Genomic DNA, 12,632 nt, shown 5'->3' on the forward strand with positions numbered 1-12,632 from the left:
ACGTTAGAATCGTATTTTTTGGGTTGATTTGTTGGATATTTTCTTTTTAACACAGAAACACCAGAAGCTGTGTAAAGTTGCAAAGACAGTTCCAGATTCATTATGACACCCAGAACCAAAAATCAAACCCCTCATCTGTGGCTCACAGCGTACGACCCAGTCCAAATTCAGAGTTATAGCGAATTATTATACAAGTGCATTATTTACATAATGAATGCTTCCCTTTATTATTATTTATGTATGTATTTATTTATCATTTATGGTGCATATAGTTATTTTTTTCTACCTATATGTTAACAAATAAATATCTCTGTGAAGTAAACAATGAAATAAATGTATAACCAAATTATATAATAATTGAAAAACAAAGATTTTTATTTGAAAATTTTTCAAATGACCACTATTATTTATTTCCTATCACCTACTTTTGTTTCTTCATTTCAAAGGAATGTTTGGTTAATTATTTATGTGTTGATTTATTTCTGTTTGTCTTTTTTATGTTTAATTTTTTAATTTTACTACCTAAGTTGCTAAAGTAATATATTGAGTATATGCACTGTGCAGCATGAAAAGGGTGGTGTCAACATGTCACATATACAAATAAATAAATATGGCTATTAGGTAAATGCTATAATTTAATAAACGGGTTTTTATTTCTATCTTTATTTATTTTAAGATATTTTTATTTCCTAAAGTTATGTCTATTTAGTTGGAATTTTTTTGTTTTTTAATTTATAGGAATTTTTGTGTGTTTATTAATGTACATATACAAATAAATAAATATTGGGTAAATCCTGAAATAAATGTAATCTAATAAACAGGTTTTTATTTCTAAATGGACAACCTTTGTTTATTTTAAGATATTTTTATTTCCTAATGTCATGGGTATTTAGTAGAATTATTTATGTTTTTAATTCACATGAATGTTTGAGTGTTTATTTATGTATTCATTTATTTATGTATTAATTTATTGATTGAATATTGATTCAAACTGCGCTCCATGCAGTACAGGGCCCGGACACCAGAGGGCGCTGCGGCACCGCGCCTCACTCCTCGGCTGGTGTTCAGTGTTCAACCAACCCGGCTGGTTAGTTAGCGCTAACTAACCCTCATCTCACCCTGTCAGCGCTCAACCGGTCCAGCAGGAGCAGCTCAAAGTGGAGGTTTTCACCCACCGAGCAGCTGCGAGTCTGGAAACGGGCGTGACAACAACGACAACAACAACAAAACAACAACAACAACAACAACAGCAGCAGCAGCAGCAGCGGTGCTTCCTGGATGTAGCTGTCCGCCTCCAGCATCAGTTTACCGGAGAACCGCTTCATCAGCAGGTCGGTAGCTTCGCTCAGCAGCTGTCCGGGGATGTTTCTCCAGTGTTCCGGTCTGTCCGCAGACAAACTGTCCGTCTAACCGGAGCTCTGATCGGTGTAGCCGCCGTTAGCTAAAGTTCCAGCTAGCATGAATGGACCGTTAGCCTGCTAGCTGCTAACGCCGCTGCTTCTTCTTCTTCTTCTTCTGTGTTTGTCTGCGAAGCTTTAGTATGAGCGAAGGAGAGGTGTTCCATGAGAAGCAACGACTGGAGCTGTGCGCGATCCATGCACTCAACAACGTGCTCCAGGAGCGAGTGTTCACCAAGGAGACGGCCGACGACATCTGCAAACGGTGGGCTAAGGCTGCGGCGGAGGGTCGCTGTGTGTGGAGGGGCGATGGGAGCGTTTCACAGGGAGCACGTTTACCCCCCAAAACCTCCAACTCTCACACTTTTACTGTAAAACTCCTGTCTTAGTCCTCACGGCTGCAACTAACAGTTGTTTTCCCGTTTTATGGATCAGCTGTTTGGTCTCTAAAATGTGAGAAAATGGTGAAAAATGAGGATCAGAGTTTCCTAAAAGGTCTTGTTGCATCCAAAGATATTCAGTTTACTGTCACTCACATTCAGGAAGCTACAATCACAGAGTTAAGACGTTTTTTCCTTTAAAAAATGAAGCTTTAGGTGGTTAATTGAGTTTCTGACTGCTGGTTGAACAAAATAAGTCTATGAAAGGGTCTGAAATGGTAGAAAAATGAGGATCTGTGTTTCTTAAAATGTCTTGATTCCTCCAACTATATTCAGTTTATGTTCACAGAGATGGGAAGAAACCATAAAATACATTTAGGAAGCTGCAATCACAGAATTTTGACAGTTTTTCCTGAAAAGGTTGATGTCTAGATCATTAACTGAGTTTCTGACTGCGGGTCAAACAGAAGAAGTCTTTCAGGAAATCTCTAAAATGTCAGAAAATGGTGAAAAATGCAGATTAGTGTTTCCCAAAGTCCAAGATGTATGAATGGATCAGCTGTTTGGTCTCTAAAATGTCAGAAAATTTGTCATAAATGTCAACTTGTGTTTCACAAATGTCTCGTTTTGTCCAAAGATATTCGGTTTACTGTCTCAGAGGAGGAACGAAACCAGAAAATATTCTTCAGTCACGAAAAATCTACAGTTTCCGCTTTAAAAAAATGAAGCTCTACATGTTTAAGTGTTTTTTTGAAGATTTCATGATGGATATTTTTACCGTCCTGTGACAAAACAACAACAATAATCAATCAAAAAATAATAATAAGCAGATGAATCACTTGTGGAAATAATTGCTCGCTGTTGCCCTTTAAGAGAAAAAATATAGATATGAAAATACAGATTCAAGGACAGGACTGCAAGTAATAATTATTGTCAGTTATTTTCTCGGTGAACAGATCAGCTGTTTGGTCTCTAAAATAAAAACATGCTGCTGTTAAGATACCAAAGAATTATCGCCCTTGTTGGGGGTAAACCAGTGGACGGTGGACCAATAAACTCACTGAGGGAGGCAGAGTCCACCTCTAATCACATCAAATCCAGTTTACTGTCATTCTGCTGCCAGTAGCACAGCGAGATGAGAGAGCTGCTCTACTGTACTACCTCCTCGTTATAAATACCCTGTTTACCTTCAGGGTAAAATCAGCGCTGCGGTTTCAGACAGCGGCGTCCATTGTGTTCAGTGTTGCTGCTGCTGTTTACGTCTTCAGCCACTAAACTGAACATGAGACAGGATGAGTCACGATGTTTGTGGCTTCTGACAAACAAATAGCAGTTATTCCAACATGCGGCCCGGCTAAATGAACGCGATTGTGTGGGAAGAGGCCAGACTGTGGAGATGTTCATATGCAGGGAGACGAAAAAATGACAATGATTCTGGCACAGAGAGGAGCTTCCCACATGCAGATCTGAAATGCTGTGTTGGTCTCTGCAGGTTGGCCCCTCAGTGCGTGGTGAACCCTCACCGCTCGGTGTTGGGGACGGGGAACTACGACGTCAACGTCATCATGGCGGCGCTGCAGAGCCGAGAGCTGGCGGCCGTGTGGTGGGACAAACGCCGGTGAGTGAGGCGCCAGGTCTGCACAAAATCACTGAAATGTCCGACTCACTTCTCAGTTCACCTCACATCCCTGAGCTCATCGTTTCATCTGGTCTCCTGTGGAAACATCGATCGCTTTGATCGGAGGTCGATGGTTAAAAGAAAAGAGTCAGAATATCAACATCTTAAATGTCTAAAATGCAAAACGGTCACTTTAATCCACCTGTGCTCACCAGTTCCTGTACAAACCAAAAACTTCTTCCCTCCTGGTTCCGACTGATTCTCCACGACTGACTCAGGTTGAACTGCAGCCAGAGTTTCCTCAGAGAGACTGAGAGCAAAATCCAACCTGCTGAATGAATAGCTGCAGCACGGATCAGAACCAGAGACCAGAGGAGCCAGTTGGTAGAGATACATTCAGCTGATGGAACATCTTTCTACATCTGATGGTGGAACATCTTTCTACAGCTGATGAGCTGAACAGAGAGGAAAAGTCTGTAGATGGTATAAAAAGGAAAATATTTCTTTTCAAAGTGACAAAAAATGTGTTTAAGATGACAAAATATCTTCCAGATTGACTCCAACTTTGTCCAAAGTGACTCAGAAATTACTCAGAAAGTTTGTCCAAACCGACAGATTTGTCCAAAATGACAAACGATTATTAGAGATGACTCAAAACCTGCAAATGTCTTAAAAAATTGTCCAAAACTTATTGGAAAAAATATTTAAAATTGGCTCAGGATCTGTTTAAAATGATCATGAGAGAATAATCCAACGTACTGGATCATCAGATCTCATCAGAGAGGAAGAGTCTGGAGAAGCTAAAACATGGAGATAGTTGAGTAGCTACAGTGTTGGAAACATCTGGACTTCTGATTCCAGGTGTGTCCTGCTGACAGAACATATCTCTGGGTTCTCTCTCCTTCTTGTTCTGGTTCCACAGAGCTGCAGGTCTTTATGTTGAACCACAGTGAAGGAAAACGTGACAGAAGCTGTTCGGGGTTCAGAGATTTAATCAGAGGACAAAGACATCTTTTCAAACCAGGCAGTAGAACATAATGTGGAGCTTCATGCAGCCTGAGGGCCTCCTCCACTGTAGATACGTGACTCACATTCTCGGCCTCTGAAGCGTCCACATGTCGCTTCGTTCATCGTTAGAAAGGTTCTCAGACTAACGTTCGTGCTTTCTCTCTGCCCCTCTGTAACCTGCAGGACGGTCCAGAGCCTGTGCATGCCGAAGGTCCAGGGCTTCATCCTCAACGTGCCATCTCGGGTCTCGCTGGGCATCGTGTCGCTGCCTCTGCGGCGCCGCCATTGGCTGGCGGTGCGGCAGGTGAACGGACAGTACTACAACCTGGACTCCAAGCTGAAGAGTCCGGTGTGCATCGGGGGAGAAGCAGAGCTACGGTGAGGCCCAGAACCCTCGGTGTTGTGTGTGTGCTGCTTGGCGTGAGGTCTGAACCCGGCCTGTTGTGCTGCTGGGTGCCGGTGAGTCATGGGTCACATGGGGCTGACTTCACTGCTGTGATGTCGCTGCTCTCTAGCAACGCTCTGACGGACGACATCACAGCGCCTCGGTCCCGCTGCCCTCCAGCTCGCTGCTCCCTCTAGAAGTGGTTTGACCGTTTCACTGGTCGCCTTTCAAGCTTCTGAGGCTCCGACTCTGACATAGATGTCAGAAGATCTTCAGCCTTCTTACTGTTGACACAAAAGTCCCTAAAAATCAGGTTTCCCAGAACTTTGAACCACATCTCAGCAGATAAAATCAGCTTCATCTATCTTAAATGGGTTTCTTTTAATTAAATATTTTCCCAAATACGTGTTGGGTTTTATGTTTCGGTCAGACTTATGCAGAGATGTTAATTAGATTTCAGGGTGACCAAGGTTTTGCCATCAGGACCCCTCAGAGAGCAGCTGAAGCAGCTGAATCACTTCTTCTTTTAATTCTCTAATTTTACAAACTTAAAAAAACCAACAGGCTTTTATGCTTGTTTTTAGTATTTTTATTATGTATTTATTTAGTATTAATGTCTGTCTATTAGAGATTTCTCTTCACTCTTTAATAAAACACTGGTGGATGCTGACCACCATAGCCTCTCCGACCAAAGAGACACAGTCAATGGAGGTGGTTTGCTATATTTATTCATTGCTTCATGTTCATTTGTCCATGGTTTTTCTAAATAACAAAACAATAACCCCAACACAAAATTAGTGACTAATCAACTGAAGAAAACATAACTAAACATCATCAGTAATTAAACCCCCCCAGAAATAAAGAAGAAATTATCTTACTGATCAGTCACTCATGGGTTTGTTGAAAAGGGATTCCCAGGGCACTTCAGATCTATGGAGAGATGTTTGCAGCTCACTGACCAGCCTCGAATGAATGCCACCAGCTCTACTTCTCTCACCTGATTTCAGTTGACAATTAAGCCAGACTTTGAGGCTCCAGCCCTCCACCTGTTTTGCATCCGGGAATCATGAGAGGCTTCAGGGCTCAGGTGTCCACCAGAGGCAGCCATGTCCCCATTGCCAACAGGGAATTTGTAACACTGTCCATTATTATTATTTCATTCATTCATTCATTCATTTATTCATTATTTGATACCTTCATGTTTTTATCCTCTCTTTTCCTCGACTCTAATCACAATCTGAATCCAGGTTTCAAGTCGGTGAGACTGCAGCTGGTGATTCGTGTCATTATTGACTATTTTCTAATTTAATTGATCAGATGTTTGGTTTGTAAATAGTTGACAACGCATTGATTAGTTTTCAATCTGTTGAACTTACAAAAGACCGAAATTCATCCTGATTCTAAAATCTGCTGGAGGCTGAACATCAGGATTCACTCATGAACTCGTCTAACAGGATTTAGGTTGGAGGTTTGGTGAAGCTTCATTCTAGGGCTGCAACCCGTTGATCATTTTCTGGATGAGCTGATCGGGTGTTTGGCCTCTAAGATGTCAGAAGACGGTAAAAAAAAGCATCAGTCAGTGTTTCCCAGGGTCCAAAATGATAAATGTGTGGTTTCATAGTTTCATCTTCAACTCAAAAATGTGAAATTAGGATGATAGGAAGCAGAAAAATCACCAAATCTTAAATTATTAGCTGCCATCAGGGCTGCAGCGAATGATTTATGTTCATTTCATTAATGAATCAATCAGCGGTTTGGACTCTGAAATGTCAGAAAACGTTGAATTATGTTGCTCAAACCCAAAGATCTTCAGTTTATTGTCAAAGAAGAGGAAAAAAAAACAGAAAATATTCACATTTAAGAGGCTGCATTTACAGATTAATAGTTAACTGATTAGTCGTTGCAGCTCTACAAACAAAACTGTTCCCACACAAGTAGAAGTCAGTTTAAAAGCAAAGTCTGCTTTAGTTTTTCCTTTGAAGCTTTTCTGGTGCTTGATTAGTTTCCACTGGTTGATGATTTTACTTCTGGACGTTTTGTTTCTCGCTGTTTGTCTGTAAACTCTAGAAACAGTCATCGTGACGACTGAACTTTTGTTCCAGGTCGTTTCTCAGCGAACAGCTTTCTCAGGACGTGGCCGAGATGCTGCTGGTGGTGCGGCGGGAGGTGGAGGAGGACGGCTCGTGGCTCAGCGCCGACAAGAAGTGACGCCTTCGGACCGGACGAAGGAAACTCCTCTGGGAAAATGACAGACTTTTTCTTTTTGTTTATTGTTTTTTTTTAAAAACAAACACCTCGTTTTAAGAAAATGTCTTCAGGGAATGCACTAAAAGAATCTGTTTAATATCGACACACAGAGGAAACCCAAAGAGAAGCAGAGGAGACGCCGCCTCCTCCACAACTGCTTGATTGTAACAGCTGTGACTCGTGTTGCTGCGTTTTCCAGCCGACTCTCGGTACGTTTTTAAGCCGCTTTCCGCTGCAGGAACTTGTAGGTTGTTTTGGGGCGAACCGAACCTTTTGGAACCGGTCCAGTAGAACCATTTTTAGGGAAGGAAAGAAAATTCTGAGGCACTTTTTTCTGTCTGTTCTCTTTAACACAACAAACCTCCGTCGTTGTTTCCAGGGATGCAAACGGCTCATTGTTCATCAGATTTAACTGCTTTTAGATCAAGTGCGTCGCCTTTAGGACTCATGCAGGTACAAAAGTAAAGCATGTGTTGGGTTTTATGGCTGGACTGTTTAATCTGAGGGTTGGTTCTGCGATGGTTTGGCTGCAAAACAACATTCAGAGGGAAAGATGGTCTGAAGTGACTGAGCTGGTTTTAAAACACGTGTCTTCCTGTGTTCAGCCCCAACATATATTTATTTAAAATGTTTTATTCAGGGCTGCAGGTGGATCAGTGGTTAGCACCGTTAGCGCCTCGCAGCTAGAAGGTCGCCGGTTCACGTCCCGGTGAGGACACCCGGGATCTTTCTGCGTGGAGTCTCCATGTTCTCCCCGTGCAGCGTGGGTTCTCTCCGGGTTCTCCGGCTTCCTCCCACAGTCCAGAAACATGCTGAGGTTAATTGGTGATTGTAAATTGTCCGTAGGTGTGAATGTGAGTGTGCTTGGTTGTCTGTCTCTAAGTGTAGCCCTGTGATAGACTGGTTACCTGTCCAGGTGAACCTGCCTTCACCCTGAGTCAGCTGGGATAGACTCCGCCCCCCATGACCCTGGTGAGGATTAAGGTGTAGATGGATGCAGCTGCAGCTAGAAATGAACACCTCGTTGTCCCACCTCGTTACTTTGGTCCGTTTGCATCCCTGTGCTTTCTGCATGGACCCGGAGCTGCCGTTAGTTCTGGTGGATCCTGAAATGCCGCCTCGAGTTCCTGCAGCGGAGACCCGCCTTTCCTTTGAACACTGTAGGAGGAGGATCTGAGCTGCGACTTCACCGCGGCTTCGTTTGATGACACTTTATTTGTAGGATGGTTTCGTGCATGACGAGCGGCGACCGGACGGCTTCTTTAACTTTCTATGCACTGCAGCGCTGGATGTCGTTTTGTCTTCGTGCTCGTACAGGCGCAGGTACCGTGAAGGCATCGCCCGGTGAGGCGTTCAAGGACCACGCCGGTGTTTCTGCACGTTTCGTTCCGTTGGCTGCACGTGGCTGCGTTTCCTGTTTGGCGTAGATGTGACCCGTCGCTGCGAACACGCTGCCGCCGCCTTCTGTCGTAGTGTTTTGTGATGTTGTGTGAAGATGTGGTGAAGCTGACGAATGCAGAAGTCGACGTCGTGTTCATGGCGACGGATCGCGTTCTGAGTCCAGAGCTGCAGCTAACGATCGGTTTGACTGTCAGTCGCCTATTTTCTTGATTAATCGATCAGCTGTTGAACAAAAACGATATAAATGTCTTATCTTATGATTGTAGTTTAAACATCTCATGTGCTTCAGCTAACGAACAGTTCAGTTCATTATCTCACCTTCGCACCTGCAACACCAGAAGGTCATTCGCTGGTACGTCTAAAACAACCAGGTAGAGCTGATGATTCTGTTAACGCAAAGTTATTCATCCAGCGTGTTCACCTTTTAATGAGCGCTGCCATCGGGGCTGCAGCTAACGAGTTATTTTCATTTTATTAATGAATCAATCAGCTGTTTGGTCCCTAAAATATCAGAAAACGGTGAAAAATGTCGGTTAGTGTTTCCCAAACCTAAAAATACTCAGTTTACTGTCAAAGAGGAGGAAAAAAAACAGAAAATAGTCACATTTACGAAGCTGGAATCACAGAATTTAGCCCGTTTTTATTACTCAGTGATTGATTGAAAAAATATCTGTATTACTGGATAAGATAAAGAAAAAAAAAAGTCACATTTGAGAAGCTGAAAATGGCTTTTATTTTGAAAAGTGACTTAAATTTAGTAAAAGAATAAATTTTTCAGTGTTATTAATATTATTAATATTATTATTAGAGCTGCAGCTAATGATTATTTTCACCGTCAGTTCATCTGTTTATTATTTTCTGGATTAATCGATGAGTTATTTGGTCCCTAAAATGTCAGAAAATAGTGAAAAATGTCGACCAGTGTTTCCCAAACCTAAAGATATTCAGTTTACTGTCATAGAGGAGGAAAGAAACCAGAAAATATTCACATTTAAGAGGCTGGAATCACAGAATTTAGACTCTCAAACCGATTAATCGACCATCAAAACAGCTGACGATTAATTTAACAGCTGAATCGTTGGAAGTGAAACTGATTTAAAAGCAAAGTTTTGAGGAACGTCGGCTGCGTTGAAGACGTGCAGAAACGCCGGCTCTGACTGTCTGTCGTGACTCGTGTCTGTCGTGTCTCTCCTGTTGATCTATGCATATCCACAAACACACTAGTGACTAACGCTCACGTGAACTCAGAGGCTCGTAACTTATTTATATTAAACCTTTTTCGTTTTCTCTGCTGTGTGCGTTCTTGACTCGGAGACAAGACCAGCGTCGGGTTATTGAAGTTATTTTTATTTATATTAGACTCTCGAGTGTAAAAGGATGCCATTCAAAAGGAGCATTGGTAACCATACAAACTCAATTCAAGGGTTAACAAGGTCAGTCGGCGAGGACGAGGACGAGGAGGAGGAGGAGGAGGAGGAAGGAGGAGGAGGAGGAGGAGGAAGGGGGATTCGATGAAATCTCAAACCGAACCATATATACACAAAACATCTTGGAGAGATCTCAGAAACCCGATGCTATACATAGTTATTATTGCTAGTTACGGTAGGGCTACTGCAGCACCAGTAGCAAGGATCATATTGCTATGTACCTGCTGTCGTTGCATGGGATTTGTAGTCCTCCACTCCCCGGACTCGAGTGGCAGTTTGTAGTTCTCCGTTTATTCATTAAAACAGGGTCTTTGTAGCCCTCTGGTATTTTTTTCTTTTCTTTATAAGAGCAAAAGGTTCATGATTATTCAGATATTATAGACAGTGAGATATACAGAGTACCATAAGGTAATACAAGGAAAATACAGAATTGCCACCTATAAAAAGTAATAATAATAAAAATAAAATCATACCAAGTGAAGGAACTGCATAACCATTCACAGAGAAAAAAAAAAGTGTCGTGTTGCTACGTGCCAGTGCTTTTCTACAACAATATTCATATAAAAACTTGAAAATAAATCGGTGGTACGGATACATTTAAGAATATAAAACTACAACGTAGTAACGTCAATACCGTTCTGACTTACCTCACCACTGTTCACAGTTTACACAGAGTCTGGACAAACAAGGGAAAGAATTTAGAGCGGCCGCATCGGGAGCCGCTTCGTTTTTAAGTGCTTTTCATAGCAACACTCAGTGGTATCGACGTTACGCACTTCACACCTAGCATTCATTTTATTTAGATTAGTTTCTTTTTCATTAAAGTGTCCATTCATATGAAAACTAAACATTTTTTTTCTATACATTTTTTCTAACAAAAAAGAAAAAAACAAACAAACAAAAAAATCAACGTGAGTACAGGTTCCTCGAATGGGCGGGGTTGGGGTGTGATTGACTTCCCCCGTAACCAGTCAGCATGCTGGGAGAGTACTGCACTTCCACAAGTCGTCCAGCAGGGGCGGCGTCGAGGCGGTCCGCGGGGGCAGGAGGCAGAACAGAAGAAGGATGATTATTTACTCAGGAGAAGAAAAACTCAATCAAGAAAAAAGCACTTTGAGTCGCTATCTGACCAGCAGGAGGTAAAACCCAGAATCTAACATGAAAGAAGCGTTCACGCACACAAAGGTTTTGTCCTGGGCTTTCAACCGCATCTCATGGTCTTCCTCAGCAGCTGGACTCCAAACTCTACCTGCCGAGGACGACTGTGAAATGCAGCTGAGAGCTCCGGAAAACTCAAGTCCCTTCAAGTTTTCCTGTTCAGGATCAACGCACTAAAGGTACGACGCTTAAAGCAGCTGCTGATCATCGTTTTTCTGAACGAGCTTTTTTCCCGAGCTTTCGGCCACGTGTCATAGTTTTCATCGGTTGCCATGGAAACAGCTAATTGATCTTCCTGAGGCTTTATCAAACTTCACCCGATCAGATCAAAAACTGGGATCACATTTGCAGAAAAATTTAAATTTAAGTGTCAAAATTTAACACGAAAACTTTGTCGAAATATGTGTTTACTTGTGTTTTATGTGTTTAATTACAAAAAAACGTTTCAACATTTATCCCTCACTGCTGATTGGCTGCTGCCGCTGACGTGGAACCAATCAGATCGAGCTCCGGGTGGGACGCTGATTAGAGCGCAGACGGAGGCCAAAGCAGCTCTTCTTTTAAATGTTATTTAGTTTTTTGGAAACTTAATTTAAAAATTACCATTTCAATAATTGGAAAAATCTGATCTGAACATCAGTGTTTATGAAAAACAGCCCCAGAAAAATCCCAGGGAGAAAACCTGGAGCGCTTTCAGACTTTATTCTGACCATTAGTGAGAATAAAACACAAAGAGGTCTTAAACTCAGGTGAGTAAACAAACAGTTCAGTGGTTCACGGTCAGACGTCGACAGACAGATTTCAAGTTTTAGTGAAATTAACGAGTTTGATTGTCATGCTTTAGGAAATTAAATAAAATAATTAAATTCCTGCATTCAGGTGAATTATTTCCCTCAATTTGTTTATTTTTAGTACCAATTAATGCACTGTTTTAGTTTTATTTTAAATGCTTTAACAGTTTTTCAGGTTTTTCATTGAGAATTTAGAATTTTTTTTAGATTTTCCCTTTTTTTTTAACCCACACATAATATCTAATGAAATACACATATTAAATAAAATTATTTGAATTTTTTTTTTTTACGTTAACCGTGAAAAACTTTTTTTTTTTTAATTTATTTTATTTTTTTAACAACATTTGACTTTAATTATTACATTCCTTTTTTGTACTTATGCATTTTTCTTAATGTCATTTATTTTTTCTGAGCAATTTTTGGCAAAATAGTTTTTTATCTTTTCTCATTCAGCAGATATTTGAAAGGAAAACTGTGTCCATTAAGGAGTAAAAAATGGTAAATCCTTTAAAAAACTTTACAGATTTTCTCTGTTTTTGTTAAATTACAGTAAAAACCAGTAACAGAGAAGAACTGTGAGTAATGTCCACATCAGAAATCTGTTCTTTCGCGATGTGAGATCATAAAATTACAGCGTTTTGCTCTTTTTAAACCAGATTTTTGTTATTTTTATCACAACAGTTTTTAAATGTTGCAGCATTAAACCATTTATCATAGTTTTTTTTTGTATCCTTGTCCAGATTTTCAGTTTTCTTTGCAGATTTTATTTGATTTTTTTATGTACCAGTTCTTTGGAAGACGACCTGTTGGATGAGCTGTC

At 41.1% G+C, this 12,632-nt stretch overlaps 2 protein-coding genes across 4 annotated transcripts in view; one reads left to right on the forward strand and one right to left on the reverse strand.

Moving 5' to 3' along the window:
- The first annotated feature begins 990 nt into the window (after positions 1 to 990).
- josd2 (Josephin domain containing 2) lies at positions 991 to 7,701 on the forward strand. 3 transcript variants are annotated; one of them, XM_008285823.1, is made up of 5 exons: positions 991 to 1,331; positions 1,534 to 1,662; positions 3,270 to 3,395; positions 4,587 to 4,781; positions 4,919 to 5,319. In XM_008285823.1, exons 2-5 carry the CDS (start codon positions 1,541 to 1,543, stop codon positions 4,983 to 4,985), a joined length of 510 nt encoding a protein of 169 aa, XP_008284045.1. In that variant the 5' UTR covers positions 991 to 1,331; positions 1,534 to 1,540; the 3' UTR covers positions 4,986 to 5,319. The 3 variants fall into 3 exon arrangements, with proteins under 3 accessions (XP_008284045.1, XP_008284042.1, XP_008284044.1); XM_008285820.1 differs by lacking the exon at positions 4,919 to 5,319 and adding an exon at positions 6,891 to 7,701 and having other exon boundaries at positions 992 to 1,331; XM_008285822.1 differs by lacking the exon at positions 4,919 to 5,319 and adding an exon at positions 6,891 to 7,701 and having other exon boundaries at positions 992 to 1,331; positions 1,540 to 1,662.
- Positions 7,702 to 10,739: 3,038 nt separating this feature from the next.
- ttyh1 (tweety family member 1) overlaps positions 10,740 to 12,632 on the reverse strand; it is a 26,310-nt gene continuing 24,417 nt past the window's right edge. Inside the window, exon 12 of the mRNA XM_008285841.1 lies at positions 10,740 to 10,853. Coding sequence (XP_008284063.1) covers positions 10,770 to 10,853 — 84 coding nt within the window. The 3' untranslated portion in view covers positions 10,740 to 10,769. The remainder of the gene's footprint in view (positions 10,854 to 12,632) is intronic.

The sequence above is a fragment of the Stegastes partitus genome, unplaced genomic scaffold (genome assembly GCF_000690725.1).
Source record: "Stegastes partitus isolate 25-593 unplaced genomic scaffold, Stegastes_partitus-1.0.2 Scaffold418, whole genome shotgun sequence".
In the NCBI taxonomy this organism is placed as follows: Eukaryota; Metazoa; Chordata; class Actinopteri; family Pomacentridae; genus Stegastes; species Stegastes partitus.

Bases quoted from the DNA above. Each gene is read 5' to 3' on its own strand.
- josd2 (XM_008285820.1), top strand. From the start codon at position 1,541: ATGAGCGAAGGAGAGGTGTTCCATGAGAAGCAACGACTGGAGCTGTGC. The intron at 1,663-3,269 runs GTGGGCTAAGGC...TGGTCTCTGCAG, and splicing joins GCCGACGACATCTGCAAACG to GTTGGCCCCTCAGTGCGTGG. The intron at 4,782-6,890 runs GTGAGGCCCAGA...CTTTTGTTCCAG, and splicing joins GGGGGAGAAGCAGAGCTACG to GTCGTTTCTCAGCGAACAGC.